Raw genomic sequence first — 17,800 nt, forward strand, 5'->3', positions numbered from 1 at the left:
CTTGGTGCCACTACCCCTGACATTAGATAAATATTTATTGGGTGGAAAAACTTCAACGCTTATTAAAGGGGGATGAATCAAAGGCGGTGAGAGGAAACAAACGTGAGGTAGCTTTCTGGGTGATGAAGTATTTCTTATCCTTACTGGGATGTTTGTTATCCTAGAGTATGTGTCTTTCAACAATCATGCCACTGTAAAATTATGATCTGCAGATTTCACTACATGTAAATTTTACCTTATCTGCAGTATACCTTAAATATATTATACCTCAATTATACTCAGCACCATGGGAAAACTTTAAACTTCAAACAAAGAAAGATAACTCAATATAAATAATCCTCCCTCCAAAAAAGAGGGGAAGGTGCTCCCCCATTTTTTTTTTTTTTTTTTTTTTTGGTCTGGTTATAGCCTTCTGATGCCAGAAATTGCCCTCTTGAAGATGGAATCATGTCATGGAAAGAACACAGGATTCTGAATCAGGTAATCCTGAATGTGATTCTTGCCTCTGCCATTTACTGGAAGACGCTGGGAAAATTGCTTAATTTCACCTGCCAAAATTGCTTAATTTCATCTGCCAAAGATTGGGAACAATACCTCCCTCACAGGTATAGTGTTTTGAGACTTCAATGATGTTAGCCCTCTTCTTGCCATAACTTAAAAAAAAAAAAAATTAAACATGTAGAGGTCAATCCATGGCTGAAGTCTCATGCATCAGGTAGGTTTCTCACGCATGACTCGTACAGCAAGACGAAAGAGGAAATTCCTGACATGTTGAAGTGCATAGTTGTGGTTTTAAACAGTGCCATTGGAAAATGGAACAGGATTCTGGCAAGAGCCCCTTGTCTGTCAAATAGCAACAAAGAAGATATCTTCTTAATAAAATTTTAATGTAAAAATGAAGGCACCATGGCACTTTATCAATAATGCTGGTATGCCCTGTCTCTTTCTCTCACTGAGAAGCCAGGGTTGCAATGAAGCATCTAAAGGGTCATGTAGGTCAATGAGAAAGAATGAAATCCTGCCATCTGCAGCAATGTGGATGGAACTGGAGGGTATTATGCTAAGTGACATAAGTCAGGCAGAGAAAGACAGATATCATATGTCTTCATTACTCATATGTGGAACTGGAGAAACTTAACAGAAGACCATGGGAGAGGGGAAGGGGGAAAAATTGTTACAAACAGAGAGGGAGGGAGACAAACCATATGAGACTCTTAAATACAGAGCACAAACTGAGGTTGATGAGGGTGGGGGAGTGGGGGAGAGGGGAAAATGGAGGATGGGCATTGAGGAGGGCACGTGTTGGGATGAGCACGGGGTGTTGTATGTAAGCGATAAATCATGGGAATCTACTCCCACAACCAAGAGCACACTGTATACACTGTATGTTAGCCAACTTGACAATAAATTATATTAAATAAATAAATAAGTAGATAAAATTATAAAATAATAAAATAAAATAAATGTGGTCAGTAGTTTAAGTCTTACGTGCCTAGAGGAAAAAACTGGACATGGGGCCAAGAGGCGATAAATGCTAATGCGTAGTCAATTTTCTGTATGCAAGGTCCATCAGAAATTACGTGAAAGTGTGGTCTTTTTCCAGCTCTGGAGGCAGGAACCACCCCCCTCTGAACCAGCAGGTAAGCCTTCTGGACATTTTCCCAAACACCTCTGTCCTGTCAACATTGCCTATGAAGAACCATAAAGTGGGCTCTTCACATCGTAACTACCCATCAAACGGGCGGCTCAAGCCAGGGAACTCGTGTGCTTAACGGAGACTTCAGGTTACATTTCGACTCAATCTACCACAAGACACACTTTTTGTCTTCAGTCTTGGTGGAGGATGTAACTACAACGTTTAAATCCGCAGTTGTAACTTAGGAAGGAGAGTCAGTTGGAGGAGACTAGGAATCTTTTTTTAATGGATTGTAGTAGCCATATGTCTGGATCTTCGTCATTCAGGAGATATGGGGCAGTAAACAGGTTTGGCTGACTGCTGGTCCTTAGAATGGCTCAAAAACGTCATTTGCTGTTTTGCTTGCTTGTTTGTTTTATCAGATCCTCAGTGTGAGTTAGCTTCCTTGTATGTCTTTCCCATCAAACCGGAATAAACTCTCCCTCCCTCAAAATGACACCTGAGCCACTGCATGTTAATCAAGGCATCAGTATATCTTGGAGATCTGAGGAAAAATATGGCCAACAAACAACTCTGGTCTGGAGACTTTAATATGTTCCAGTATTACTGAGGTTGACTGTATGTCAGGCTAAGCACATTCTGTGCAATGTATCACTGAATCTACCCAACAAACCATCAGCTCCGTATTGTTATTATCTCCATTTTACAGAGGGGGGAAACTGAGACCTGAGGAGGTTAAGTTATTTCAGAAAGAGCCTGAAAACATCTAGTGAGATCTTAAACTCCGTCCCGACCAGCAGCAGAGGCCATGCCATGTTCCACCATGTTGCTGATCATCTCATGCTCCTGACTTGATGTGGTACTCACCATATGCTCTAATTCACTAAATTTACAAAAACTTATTGGGAGCACTTGTAAGTTCCCAGCATGGTATTAGGTGCTGGGGATGCACTGATGAGTGGGACAGACTTGGTTCATGCTTCAATGGGACCTACAATCAAGGGACACCAGATTAAATGTCTAAAATGAATGAATGAATGAATGAATGAATGAATGAATGAATGAAACAAATGATAATCCAACCCCATCATACCTCCTTGTACAAAATCTGATGAAATTTAGCTGCTAACATTTCCCTAATGTGTGCTAATCTTTTGCTGACACTTGGGCAGTGAACCCCTTGGGAACAGAGAACATTGTGTACTCACATGCTATATCCCTGAATTGTAGAAAGAAAAGAGCTCTCTTTAAACATCAATGAGTGTGTTGGGGTGCTTGGGTGGCTCAGTCAATCAAGCATCTGTCTTTGGCTCATGATCTCATGGTTTGCAGGTTCAAGCCCTGCATCAGGCTCTGTGCTGACGGCTCAGAGCCTGGAGCCTGCTTTGGATTCTGTGTCTCCCTCTCTCTCTGCCCCTCCTCCTTTCACACTCTCTCTCTTTCTCAAAAATAAATAAACACTAAAAAAATTTTTTAACATTAATGAGTGTGATTTCAACAAGCAAATAAAGTAAAATAAAATAATAAAATAAAATAAAATAAAATAAAATAAAATAAAATAAAATAAAATAAAATAAAATTACCAACAGTTACCTCTTTTCTCTCTGGAGTTGGCAGTGAATGGATGGGACATATTTAATGGCCCACAGTATTCTAATAACTAGAATGTGTAGAATTGTTTCATTTTCTATTTTAAAATTTCCTCGCTTTTCATTCCTCATTTTTCACATGAAGAAGCTGAGGTCAGAGAGTTTCAGTGGCTGCATGAAACTACCCCATGTTCTGGATATTAAAGCCACCAAGAGAAATTTATTTTCCAGGGGTATTTTTGAACCTGGCAGTTAACCCTAAAGGCTGTCCAAGTCCTTCCTTCTTTACCAGGAATTTTTAGAAAATGCATCTGCTTATCGAAGGCTGCAGAACTCTCAAAGGAAAAAAAATTTTAAACAACTTCTCTCCTGGGTGGTAATGATTTTGCTAATGAAATGCATTTCATCATCCGCACACACATCATGGTGTGAATTATGCCTTAATAAAGAACCTTTCGAAGAGCACTTAGCCCAGGATCTGCATGTCATTTGTGCAGGCAGATGCTGGACACGTGGGTAACACACTGGGTCAGGCAGTCCTTTAATTTGCTCCTCCCTGGAGAGTCACAAGACCATCGGCGACTCAGGTAAAGTCTGTGAACTCCCACAACAAGCAGAGAGGAAGGACAGAGAAGAAGAGGGGCACATCAACCATATCCAGGATGGAGGAGGGTTCTTTATGTAAGATCCTTCAGAGTTTTCTAGAAGATTAGGGGTGCTTCCTTACAACTGAGCTATGATTGGACTCATGCCAAAGACAAGCGCATTCATTCAGTAAACACTACAGAACTTTATGGAAGTTCTTTATGGAAGAAAGGGTTACTTAAGGAGGGCAAAACTGGAAATGGAATTCTAAATGCACTGTAGACATGTGCTATGGGCAGGATCTCTGTACAAATCTGGGGGGAAAATCAAGGAGCATTGTGGGAATATCCATCTATGATTCACCCAAATAACTACTGGGTTTGGAGGGGGGACAAGACACCAGGCCTAAGCTGAAGAAATAAGTTGTTTAGGGGAATGTAACCAGTTCAAAGGGAAAAGGATGTCTGAGTTGATTTTTTTTTAATGCCAAAAGAAGAATCAAATGGAACTGGCAGATGCCATTTGTCACCTAAAGGCAAGGCTCAGGAAGGGGGCGGGGAGGGGCAGGGCACCACACAGTGTATGAAGGCTTCCACAGCTACATTGGTGTAGATGCCCTGACTCCTTCTCTCCTAGGCAACAGCCTGCAGCTCTTCCTCCCAATATTTGAGTCTACTTAAACATGCTCAGGATGCATACGCTGTGCAAACACGCGATCTGGAATGGGGGGAATCTGTGGTCATGGGGTGTGTATAAGGGCTGAGTTTGGTGCAGAAACTCAACATGCAACACAGGAACTGGTATATGAGTTCTTGCAGGGCTTGGGATTTGGAAAAGCCTGTGTCAGTCTGCTCAGCCTGCGCCCTTGGGGTTAGAAATCTGGTCTGCCCATCTTTGAGGGACTCCATCTGGAAGCCCTAGGAGACGGGGAGACATGAATTCCTAAAGATATTTGTGATTCAAACGCTTGCGGAGTTCCTAGTATGTGCCTGGCCCTCTGCCGAGCCACCAAGATGCTCTGTGCCTCCGATGTTTGGAGACCATGGTCACCTCCAGCATCACAGACACATCACAGCGTCTGGGCTTTGGTTTCTGGTGTCCGTTTGTAATGGAATTAAGATAGCAGACACAGGAATCAATCAGCAAACACCTCCCATCCCATCTCTGATGAGGGGCGTGGTTGCAAGGGAAAGAATGAAGACAAGTAGCTGATAATAAAAGCAAGCAGGTGGCCTGTGAGTCCATCTGCCCAAAGTGTGACTTTGCTGTGGCTGCTGTTTCCATCCGATAGAACTCCTGCCCACACGGTTCGTTCGGAAGCCCGGGACACCATCATATGTGATGCTCCCTCATGTGTGAGCTGGGGAAAGGGACTAACGGAGGAGCAGGGCCAGGGGAAGCTAGCAGCGGGAGGATAGGCTCTGGAGTAATAAAAATCCACAGGCTGCTTGATTTGGACCAAGGTAAAGGAGACTCCTTGAGTCTTAGTTTCCTGATCTGAAAACTGGGATAATAATTGTGCCCTCCTCTTTGGACCGCTGTGAGAAAGAGAGGCAGGATGTATAAAATGTCCCGTGCAATCGATAAGAACTTGATCAGAACTTAGCCCAAGCTCCAGGCTGCGTGCCCAATCCGGAAGAGCAGAAGCGTTCCACTTACTGACTTCACAGAGACGGGGTGACTGCGGGGTGATGGATGCTACCTCCTATAGGGCAAGACACTCGGACACCGGGTGCCCTGGATTCTATATCCTGGGGATTCACTAGGGCAGATGGTGAATGACGAAGGGGCTGAGGTGTCTGTGGGTCCAAATAAGCCTCCAGGCGCCCTCTGTCCCGGGAAACAGCCCCCACACGTGTCCCTCGCCACCCCCCCACCCTGCCCCATGTGACTAGTCATAGGGAAAGCAACTGTTTCACAGTAACCTGGGCCCCAGGTAGAGACATCAAGAATATGTGTGAGAGAGACAGAGAGGGAGATAGAGGAAGAGATGGACAGACAGAGACACAGAGTTCAGGAGACGAGAAGAAGGAAAAGAAAACGAGAAGTAGAACGAAAGAGAGGAGCAGAAAAACCAGTTGGGGGGTGGGGAGAGAAAAGTACAGAAAAGCAGGGGAGAAAGAGAACAGCACTTACCAACCGCCTTCAGGGAGGCATATTTGTTGAGCTCTTTGCCTGGCGGCTGCTGCTCGTAGGGATTAGAGATCTGGCCCAGGCTGGGGTACGAATGCGGATGGCCCATCTGCTGGAGCAAAGGGGAGGTGGGCACCGCGTTGTTCATCTGCGTAGCATCTGCAAGCAAGATAACAGGGGGTGGTCACAGACGGGGCGGGACCTTCCTCCCATGCAAAGCAACCCACCCTCGCAGGGTCCCAAACACCCACCCTCCTGGGGACACGAGAGCGAGAGCAGCAGGGGATGGGTGAATTAAGGGGAAAGGGTGTGCCTAGAACTTTTCATCTCCCCCTGAAATGGATGTGTTAAGGTCCCTACCATTGCAGGGGCTATTTCTGTTATTAAAACTATAGGGGTGCCCGGGTGGTTCAGCTGGTTGAACGTCCAACTTTGGCTCAGGTCACGCTCTCACGGTTCGTGAGTTGGAGCCCCACATCGGGCTCACAGAGCCCACTTCGGATTCTCTGTCCCCCTCTCTGTCTGCCCCTCCCCCAATCTCGTGCTCTCGCTCAAAAATGAAGAAACATTAAAAAATAAACTATATACAGACGATTAACTTCAGTAACAGTCAAGGAAATGCAAGTCAGAACAATGACGAGAAGCCGTTCCTTCGCCAAGAGATTGGCAAACATTGAGTAAGAGGGGGGAGGTACACCGATAGTCGTAAAGATGTGGGAAGTTGTGTGGTCTCATCAACTCATGGTGGGCACGCAATTTGCCATATTTGCGGAAAGGAACATGACAGTGTGTCTTAGAATGTAAAGTGAGTGCATATTTTGACCAAACAATACCACTTCTAGGGAATGAGCCTACAGAAATGACATCAGAATACATGGATATTTGTTCAGAGATGTTCTCTGCACCATTGTCTATGAGGTGAAATATATGCACACACACAAACGACATGAGCTCCTAAAAATACAGGAATTCTTGGGGGCACCTGGATGGGCCATGTGACTCTTGATTTCAGCTCAGCTCATGATCCAAGGGTCATGGGATCGAGCCCTGAGTTGGACTCTGCTTAGAGTATGGACCCTGCTTAAGATTCTCCTTCCCTCCCTCTCTCTCCCTCTGCCCCTCTCCCCTACTTTATCTCTTATCTTTCTCAAAAAAAAACACATATGGGAATTATTAAATTATTGTACATTCATATTACATACACAATCTGTACATGCATATAATGGGATATCATGCAGCTTAAAAAAAAAGTGTTTAAAATCGAGTTAAACTCTGGGGCACCAGGGTGGCTCAGCCAGTTAAGTCCAGCTCTTGGCTTCAGCTCAGGTCATGATCTCACAGTTTCACGAGTTCAAGCCCTGTATCAGGCTCTGCGCTGACAACTTGGGATTCTCTCTCTCTCCCTCTTTTTGCCCATCCCACACTCGCACTGTCTCTGTCTCTCTCAAAATAAATAAATAAACTTAAAAAAAATCTTATAGCGGGGCGCCTGGGTGGCGCAGTCGGTTAAGCGTCCGACTTCAGCCAGGTCACGATCTCGCGGTCCGTGAGTTCGAGCCCTACGTCAGGCTCTGGGCTGATGGCCCAGAGCCCGGAGCCTGCTTCTGATTCTGTGTCTCCCTCTCTCTCTGCCCCTCCCCAGTTCATGCTCTGTGTCTCTCTGTCCCAAAAATAAATAAACGTTTAAAAAAAAAAATCTTATAGAAAGATGTGTTAACTCTACACCTGTCAACCTGGATAGTTCCTTGGGGCTTATACTGTTAAGGAGGGAAAAAGAAAATGAGAAAGTAATGCAAATAATACAGCATTTTTGTTAAAGAAAATCTGTGCGTGTTGTAATTTGCAAAGACAGAAAAAAAATATGTAAAGACACATGAGCAGAATATTGACTACGTAGAGGAAATGGAATTCACCTGGAGAGGTTCAAGAAGTTGGCTCCGAAGGAATATTCTCTGAGCTGAGACCCAGAAATCCAGATGTGAGTTAAATATGGGAGAAGGTGGAGGGCAGTTGAAGCATGTGCCGGGCACGTGCAGAAGAGGGGAGAGGGAGGAGGTGGGGCTGAACAGGCCTGCAGGGCTCACGATGCCTTGTGAAGGGTTTCTGTGTCACCCTGAGAGCAGTGGGAGGGAGGGGGCAAACTCAGATGAGGCACGGAGTCCAGAAGAGGGGGGTTATTGCTCAGTTTCAGGCAGGAAGTGGAGATTCTCTCCAGGTACATGAAGCACTCGTGCAGATCCAGATAAACATGGCGGTGGATGCTGGTGCTGCTTTGAAAGACCCCCTTTACCTGGCATATGTGCCCATTTCCCAGCTGCTCTGGAGGGGACTCACAGCTCAGAGCTGGCCCTAGCACCCGCTAAGTTATTCTCAGGAACCACCACCACCCTGGGTTTCGGGTGCTTCATGAACCTCACCCTCAACACCTGAGGTGGCTGGCCACCAGGGTCTGGCACACTAAGGTGCGCAGACCAGCCCCTTGTCTCAAGGTGTGGATAGCTTTATGGACCAATGGATGCTCCAGAGCTCCCAGGGTTTGGAACAGGGGACAGCATTTTTTTGGGTAAAGGGACAAAACTGTAAATAATTCAGTCTTTATGGGCCACACAGTCTCATTAGGAATACTCTCAACTCCACCCTTGTATCAAGAAAGCAGACACAGACATTATGTCAAATAATGGGTGTGGCTGTATGTCAATAAAACTTAATTTATCAAAACAGGTAGCTGCTAGATTCGATTCAAGGGACAGAATTTGACTAACCCTGGTCCAGACTTTACCTGAGATTGACACCCCCATCCGTGTGAGACTCCTTCATCTTACCTATTTTGTTTCCCTCACAACCTGAGAAGGGCGAGCGTGCGTGCGTGTGTGTGTGTGTGTGTGTGTGTGTGTTGAAGAGCACTCCCTCAGAGTATTATACACCTGAACCCCCTCTCTGAAGTGCTGCTTCTAGACAAGTCAACCCATGACTTCTCTACACGTTATACCCCATGACGTATATGGAATGCTTGCCTTTAGAAACGAATAAACCCAAATGGAAAGAGGCAGGGATACCACAGCTGAGACACAGAGATAAGAACATTTTTATCACTGCACAAGCACACAAACCCCAAATGCGTAATGGGGATGTGACCAAACATATGCCACGTCGCCCAGCCTCTGCTGGCATGTGAGAAAGTGGGTGTATCCTTCTGCCATAATAGCATTTTGGCTGCGATTCAGCTGGGTCCGGAAGGCTCAAGATAACAAAATAATGGAAATAGGGCTGCATAAGGCATAGCGTTTGTTATGGTGTGGACCCCAAGATCGTCTGACATCTTCCTCTCCAGAGCCACCTGCTAGGGAGGTCAACTTCATCTCGGCACGTCAGGCCAGACATGTTTTGTGCCCAAATGCTGGTCTGGTGGGAGCACTTACTATAAACTCTCAATGTTTGCTGTTTTGGGGGGGGGGGCTCACACTGTATCTTTTTTAATGGACAGCTACTATTTTTGTGTCTTCAGAACCGCCACTTCCTTCTACATCCTGCTTCATCTGAATTTGGGTCATGTGATGAGCTGCCAATTACGGTGACTGTCTTAGTCTGGGTTTTCCCAGAAGTCACTGAAATAAGGATCCAAGTATGAGCATATCTGGGGGGTGCTCTCAGGAACACCGTAGAAAAGGAGTAACGGTGGCACAAAAACAGACACTCAGATCAATGGAACAGAAGAGAGGACCCAGAAATGGACTCACAAACGTATGGACAACTAATCTTTGACAAAGCAGGAAAGAATATCCAATGAAATAAAGACAGTCTTTGCAGCAAGTGGTGCTGGGAACACTGAACTGCGACATGCAGAAGAATGAACCTGGACCACTTTCTTACACCATACACAAAAATAAACTCAAAATGGATGAAAGACCTAAATGTAAGACATGAAGCCATCTGAATCCTCGAGGAGAAAGCAGGCAAAAACCTCTTTGACCTTGGCCACAGCAACTTCTTACTCAACATGTTTCTGGAGGCAAGGGAAACAAAAGCAAAAATGAGCTACTGGGACCTCATCAAAATAAAATATTCTGCACAGCAAAGGAAACAATCAGCAAAACTAAAAGGCAACCAACAGAATGGGAGAAGATATTTGCAAACGACTTATCAGATAAAGGGCTAGTAACCAAAATCTCTAAAGAACTTATCAAAATCAACACCCAAAAAACAAACAATCCAGTGAAGAAATGGGCAGAAGACATGAACAGACATTTTTCCAAAGAAGACATCCAGATGGCCAACTGACATATGAAAAGATGCTCAACCTCACTCATCACCAGGGAAACACAAATCAAAACCACAATGAGATACCTCCTCACACCTGTCAGAACAGCTAAAGTTAACAACTCAGGCAACAACAGATGTTGGTGAGGATGTGGAGAAAGATGATCTCTTTTGCATTGTTGGTGGAATGCAAACCGGTGCAGCCACTCTGGAAAACAGTATGGAGGTTCCTCAAAAAATTAAAAATAGAACTACCCTATGACCCAGCAATTACACTACTAGGAATTCATCCCAGGGATACAGGTATGCTGTTTCGAAGGGACACATGCACCCCTATGTTTATAGCAGCACTATCTACAATAGGCAAAGCATGGAAAGAGCCCAAATATACATCAATGGATGAATGGATAAAGAAGATGTGGTATATACATACTATGGAGTATTACTTGGCAATCCAAAAAAATGAATTCTTGCCAATTGCAACATGAATGGAACTAGAGGGTATTATGGTAAACAAAATTAGTCATAGAAAGACAAAAATCATATGACTTGACTTATATGAGGTCTTTAAGAGACAAAACAGATGAACATAAGGGAAGGGGAAAAATTTTTTAAAAAAAGGGAGGGGGACAAAACAGAAGAGACTCATAAATATGGAGAACAAACAGAGGGTAACTGGAGAGGGTGTGGGGGGGATGGGCTAAATGGGTAAGGGGCATTAAGGAAACTACCCCTGAAATCATTGTTGCACTATATGCTAACTAACTTGGATATAAATTTAAAAAATGAAATAAAATAAAGAAAAAAAGAAAAAAAAAAAAAAAAAGAAAAGGAGTAAGGGAGCAAGACAGGGATGGGAATACAGACAAAGAGCACAATGCCAAGCAAGGGGCGATTCTAGTGAACTGGAGTTTAATCCCACTTTGGAATGCTGGTAAATGATGTGGAATGCCTGTCTGAGAATTCTATCATTAAGCAAGCCCCTTAGTATTTATATACCAATTCCCATGAGTCATCAGTTGAGGACTGCTTCTGGAAGACAGCAATGCCTCAGCATTTGCAACCCACCATGTTCATGGTCAGTGTGTGCTCTAGCAGGCAAAAAAAAACTCTTATTCAGACACATAAGGGCTGGCAGTTGGATATCAGGCCAGTAACTCTCACTTCTAGCCACAGAAGTGAGCATGTGATCAAATCTGACAAATCACAATACCTCCTTCTTCCCACAGTGATTGGGCCAGAAGCAGGCACGTGATCTAGGCTGGCCCAATCAGAATACTTCCCTGAATTTTTCTATTTGGAACCTTTGGATTCAAAAATCCAGGAAGCCATGGATTCGAGTTTGAACCTACCAAGTGGAGAATCTCTTTATTGTGAAGGAATAAGGACAACAGGAGCGAAGCAGCAAAGATAGGGAAGGCCCTCCCCTTTTTTTTAATGTTTATTCTTAAGAAAGAGAGAGAGAGAGCACACACAAACGCGGGGTGTGCAGAGAGAGAGGGAGACACAGAATCTGAAGCAAGCTCCAGGCTATGAACTATCAGCACAGAGCCTGACTCGGGGCTCAAACTTATGAACTGTGAGATCATGACCTGAACTGAAGTCGATGCTTAACCGACTGAGCCACCCAGATGCCCCAGGGAAGCCTCTTTCTAATAAGCTAGTATGCTTTGGGGTGTATCTCTTGCACTGTATAGTTTGGACTAGTGTAGCTGTCTGGATTTCCTCTGGGAAATGGAACCAACCAGAGGGGAAGTTGCCCATGTGGATATAAAGCAAGGCCTGGGGATTGTGTTAAGATGATAAAGGCATTGTTCCTGGGTATTCTACAGAAATATAGTAGAAATTTCAAACTGCAAGTGCTCTTACTAGTACATAGAGAATGCCCAAAGCTATTAATAAGCTAATTAACTAATGTCTTTATGGTCGTCTCTTTTTTTTTTTTTTTTAACCCCTGGAAGTAGATTCCAAACATGAGCCTGTGTAGTTAAAGAGCTGGCCTCTCCCCAGCCCACTGTCCAGTGGGCCCTTTCTCCCATCTCCTTGCTCCCTTGGTTCTAGACCCCACCCACTATGCTCAACTTCTGTTCCCAGGCCTGCCAGGAGAGATGCAAAACATGTCATTAAAGGAAAAAAAAATCTGTAGAGATGTTCCTCATCACTTGCGACAGCCTTTTATGTTATCCAACAGAATATTTAATATGCCATTATAAAGTATTTGCTGCTGGATGATATCTCCCAAGTCCTGAGCTACCTCAAGGACAGTGGGTAGTTACTTAATGTAAGTGGGCATGACCGAGATGGCCCACCAAAGGGATCCCTCACCAGCCCAAAGTCACATTCCTGCTATCCCATTTAGAACCCTGGGAAGACAGCCATTTTGTGCCTGCTTCCAGGCATCAAATATTCAGAAATATTGAAATCTAGGGGGCGCGGGGGTGGCTCAGTTGGTTATGCATCTGACTTCAGCTCAAGTCACAATCTCCTCATGGTCCGTCCTTGAGTTCAAGCCCCGCATCAGGCTCTGTGCTGACAGCTCGGAGCCTGGAGCCTTCTTCAGATTCTGTGTCTCCCTCTCTCTCTGGCCCTTTGATCGCACCCCCCTCGCTTGCATTCAGTCTCTCTCTCTCTCTTAAAAATAAACAAATACATACATAAATAAATAAATAAATAAATAAATAAATAAATAAATAAATAAACAAACCAACCAACCAACCAACCAACCTTTAAAAAAAAAGGCACATACTTAAAAAAAAGAAATCTGGTCTCAGGGCAGCTATGAAAAATTATTAAACGCACGTGTGACTGGATTTTTTTTTAAATGTTATTTTCATTTTACTGAACAGGAAGATGGAAAAGAGCTGGCCACCCAGGTTCCCTGGGAGTTTTCTACAAACATGTCCAGCTAAGGAGGAGATACCTAAGTGTAGATGCGAAGGAAGCCCAGTTTGGCATCCAGCCAAAATAGAACAATAGGGTGAGGGAAGCACAAAGAGTGAGATCTGGGTTATAATCTGCAAATCCTGTCCTTGCCAAGAGAGAGAAGAAAAATAAAAGACATAGATACATAGACAGATAGATAGACAGATTATAGGTATACATGTATATGCATATGTATGCGCTTTTTAAATATTCATTTATTTTGAGAAAGAGATGGTCGGGGAGGGGGGCATGGAGGGGCAGAGAGGGAGAGAGAGAGAATTCCAAGCAGGCTCTGTGCTGAGATCGACATGGGGCTTGATCTCATGAACTGTGGGATCATGACCTGAGCTGAAATCAAGAGTCAGATACCTAACTGACCAAGCTACCCAGGTGCCCATACATATGTATGTATTTTATGTATGTAGGTACATGTAACACATACATATATATTACTTATGATATATATGTTGTTTGATATGTCTATCTCATTTGATTTGCATAGTCATGACCATAGAGATAATCCAGTTGAACCAACTCTGTCTTGCTCTCAGCCGGATGGTTTCTCTTATAGACCAACTTTGGCCCCAGAGATACCGTTCTAAGCACTTCATACCCCATGCCGTAAGAAAAACTCTTTGCCGCATTACAGTTTTGCAACTCATCCTCACCCTTATAAATAGCCAACGAGAACTTTCTGTTCTGGGATGCTGTTTTCAGTCAAGACCCTCGGTCAACAACAAGAAGCTGATGATGTCCCTGTGCTCTCCTTCCTGAGACAGAAGAGGGGCCTTATGTATTAAACAACCATTTTCAAAGAAGGGTAAGATAGAGCTACTCTAATTGGAAACCTCTGGCTGACTTGCCCCCAGGTAACCGCTGTGGAAATACCATTATACGTGGTATATCTTAGCCACTAAACAGAAAGGAGATAGATGTCATTCAGACAGGGTCAGTTAAGGTAAAAACGCTCCACGGCAAATGCTGGGATGATGCTGTGGGTTTCTCAGTGTAGAACAGACAAATAACAACTATCAGAAACTGGACCAATGTGGCTCCTATTGGAAGCAAAGCAACAAAAGCCAGTCTTTCATGGCACATCACAAGGAAACAGCTGAGAAAGGCACAAGACAGTCAAATGGTGTTGTTTTGTGGAGCATGCATTATATGCCAGTCATTGGTAAAGAATTTCTCATGCACTTTAATTCCCATATCAACCCTAGGAGGTAGAGAGCTGCGGACAAAATATCTTTTAAAATAAGGTTTTCGAGGCGTGCCTGGGTGGCTCGGTCGGTTAAAAGTCCAACTTCAGCTCAGGTCAGGATCTTACGGTTCGTGAGTTCAAGCCCCGCATCAGGCTCTGTGCTGCCAGCTTGGAGCCTGGAGCCTGGAGCCTGCTTCGGATTCTGTGTCTCCCTCTCTCTCTCTCTAACCCTTCCCTGCTCATTCTCTCTCTGTCTCTCTCTGTCTCTTTCTCTCTCTCAAATAAAGGTTTGAAAAGTTAAAAAAAATAAAGTTTTTGTTGTAGAACAATCTTAAGAATTATAAAACTATTGCAGAGATGGCATCAGGAGGTCCCACATAGACCCCAGATCCAGTTTCCCCTGATAGTAACAGTGTGTGTCGTGCAGCGCGTGTGTTACAAATAATGAACCAATGTGACAAATTACCATCAACACAAGTCCACACTTTCTTCATATGTCCTCAGTTTTTACCTAATGTCCTTTTTCTGTTCCAGAATCTCATCCAATTACCACATTAAAGTGAGTCCCTCATGTTTCCTTAGGTATCTCGTGGCGGTTAGTCTCTTTGACTTTCCTTGTTTTTGATGACTGTGACAGTTTTGAGGAGTACCAGCCAGGTATTTTGTAGAATGGCCCTTGAGAGGAATCTGTCTGATGCTTTTCTCATGACCAGACTGAGGCTGTGGGTTTGGGGGAAGGGAACTGTAGAGATAAAGTGACATTCTCATCATAACCTATCAAGGATACATACTATGATGCCTTACCACTGTTGATGTTAACCTTGATCACCTGCCTGAGGTAGCGTCCATCAAGCTTGTCCACTGTAAAGTTGTTCTACTTTTTTCTTTTTCCATGCTATCCTCTATAAGCCACTTTGCACAACCCACATTTCAGGAGTGGGGAGTTACATTCGACCTCCTCGAGTAAAGAGTATCTACATAAATTATTTAGAATTCTTCAATGTAGGAGATTTGTCTCTTTTCCCACACTTGATTATTCAACCATTTATTTATATCAGTGTGGACACATAGATATGTATGTTATTACTTTGGGTTATAAACCAATACCATGTTGTTTTTTGCTCGAACTGTTCCAGGTCCAGTCATTGGAAACTCTTTCAGTTGGCTCCTGTGTCTCCTTTTTCAGACCCCCACCCCCTGCTCTCTAGCAATATGAGATGCTCCACGTTCAACTTGTATATTCCCTGTCTAGGGCTAGAATCAGCCATCTCTCCAAGGAGCCCTGGTTCTTTTCATTGTAGAATGGTGTTAGCAACCAAGATCTGGGTGCTTCTGGTCTCTCTCTCTCTCTCTATCTCCCTGCGGACAGAGTAAGGAAAACTATGTGTATGTCCTAACTCATTTACTCCGGGATCTACAAGTATTTATATATGTAACCATCTGTATCTACCGTAAGTCAAACACATTCATCCTGCTCTCTCCAGCTCTAATCCATGATCCATGGATCATTCTAGGCTCCTCCCCTTGTTTATTTGTAATCTTTCACCCCAACAATGAGAAACATGGCTCCCATCATCTGCCATCCATTGACTGATTGTTAAGTCCAATATCCATGTCTAGCAATACCAGAATCATTATCCCATATCCCCATGGGAAACAACCTTATCAACTACAGCACAGTCTAAAGACATGGATTTTTCAAGTTATTAAAGTGTTTTTCTCTTTTTGTCTTCCTAAGAGCATCATGGCCCATGGCATCCACATGCCTGGGTAATGCTGGGGAATTGGGATTTATTACAGAAGGACCACAAAGAAAAATAATTAAGGATGGCATCAAGCAATGATGGAGATGGTGAAGACACACTTACATACATGATACGCACAGAGGTGTTATTAGGTACGAGGCACTATCCTGTATACGAACTAATCCAGTCATTCCAAGAATCTCTGTGAGATACTATTATTAACCCCACTTTGCAGAGGAGGAAACCAAGACAGAGAGAGGCTTTGTAACTTGCCCAAAGTTATACCATTTACATACAGCAGAGCTATGCTGTGTTCCTGGCCATCTGCCTCTAGAATCTGCGTTCTTGACCACTTGCTTTTGGCTTTAAGGGAGTTAAATTCAAATGTTTGACATTCGAAAAATTATTTTGTAGCCAGACAACAATACAATTTTAAGTCATGTGACTGACTTTGGAAAGTGGTAGGTTTTTATTCCTTTCTCACCACTCTTTGTTTTTCTTTCTTTCTTTTTTTTTTTTAGTTTTTTTTTTTTTTTTTTTTTTTTTTTTTTTTTTTTTTTTTTTTAGTTTTTAAAGTTTTATTTTGAATTCCGGACAGTTGATGTATATTAGTTTCAGGTGTGCAATACAGTGATTCAACCCTTCCATATATCACCCAATGCCCATCACAAGTGCACTCCTTAATCCCTGTGACCTGTTTCACCCATCCCCCTAGACACTGTCCCTCTGGTAACCATCAGTTTGTACTCTATGGTTAAGACTCTGTTTCTTGGTTTGGCTCTCTCTTTCTCTTTTTTCCCCTGGCTTTGATTGTTTTTCTTGGTTTCTTAAATGCCACATATGAGTGAAATCATATGGCATTTGTCTTTCTCTAGGCTAACTTACTTCATTTAGCATAATATACTCTAGGTCCATTTATATTGTCACAAATGGCAAGATTTCATTCTTTCTAATGGCTGAATAATATCCCATTACACACATTCACACACCTCACTTCTTCTTTATCCATTCATCTATCAATGGGCACTTGGGCTGCTTCCATAATTTGGGCACTGTAAATAATGCTGCAATAAACATAGGGGACCATGTATACCTGTAAATCAGTGTATCCCTTTGAAATAGCCAATAGTGCAATTATTGGATTGTAGGGTAGTTCTATATCTAACATTTTGAGGAACTTCCATACCTTTCTCTCTGCTCTTCAGCATATGGAGGGCTGGACTTGGTAGACAAGACCACAGAGTTTTTGTCAAGGGTAGACCAGGGAAGAAATGGGATAGGAAGCCTGCCTTCTCTGATTCTAGGGAATCGAGAAAATGAAAAGGAGAGAGAGAGAGAGAGATGAAAGAATGTCACTCAACTTTCTCTCTTTGGTCTTCAGACCCAGGTTGGGATGGAGAATGATGGATGAGGAAAATGCTGACGGCAGGGATCTCTTGTCTCACTCTGGGAGGAGCTCACAGGGAAGAAGCGCTAAGCTGTCAGGGGGTAGCTGAGCCAGTTAAGAAATGGAGTGGTATGATCTGACTACCAGATGCCTAAATTGACCTTCCTCAATGACCCTCATATCCCATAGTGCTTGAGGGCAGGAATCCCGCCAGAGAACCTCTCATTGTAGGGCAGGGAGGTTCCATACATAGAGCGTTTCCTTCCACTTGATTCTACTTTCCTTTCTCTCCCAAGCAAGACAGCACGGGCCAACTCAGACAGAAGTCACACACCCACAAAGGCC

The 17,800-nt window shown here is 43.6% G+C and overlaps 1 protein-coding gene across 3 annotated transcripts in view; it reads right to left on the reverse strand.

Annotated features, from left to right (window-relative positions):
- SHISA9 (shisa family member 9) overlaps positions 1-17,800 on the reverse strand; it is a 420,204-nt gene that overhangs the window by 160,989 nt on the left and 241,415 nt on the right. For all 3 annotated transcript variants that reach the window (XM_086691202.1, XM_086691201.1, XM_086691200.1), the window contains exon 3: positions 5,947-6,102. In XM_086691202.1, coding sequence (XP_086547328.1) covers positions 5,947-6,102 — 156 coding nt within the window. The remainder of the gene's footprint in view (positions 1-5,946; positions 6,103-17,800) is intronic.

Source organism: Puma concolor, chromosome E3, assembly GCF_028749965.1.
Source record: "Puma concolor isolate L17-30 chromosome E3, mPumCon1.1.hap2, whole genome shotgun sequence".
NCBI classification, from domain to species: domain Eukaryota; kingdom Metazoa; phylum Chordata; class Mammalia; order Carnivora; family Felidae; genus Puma; species Puma concolor.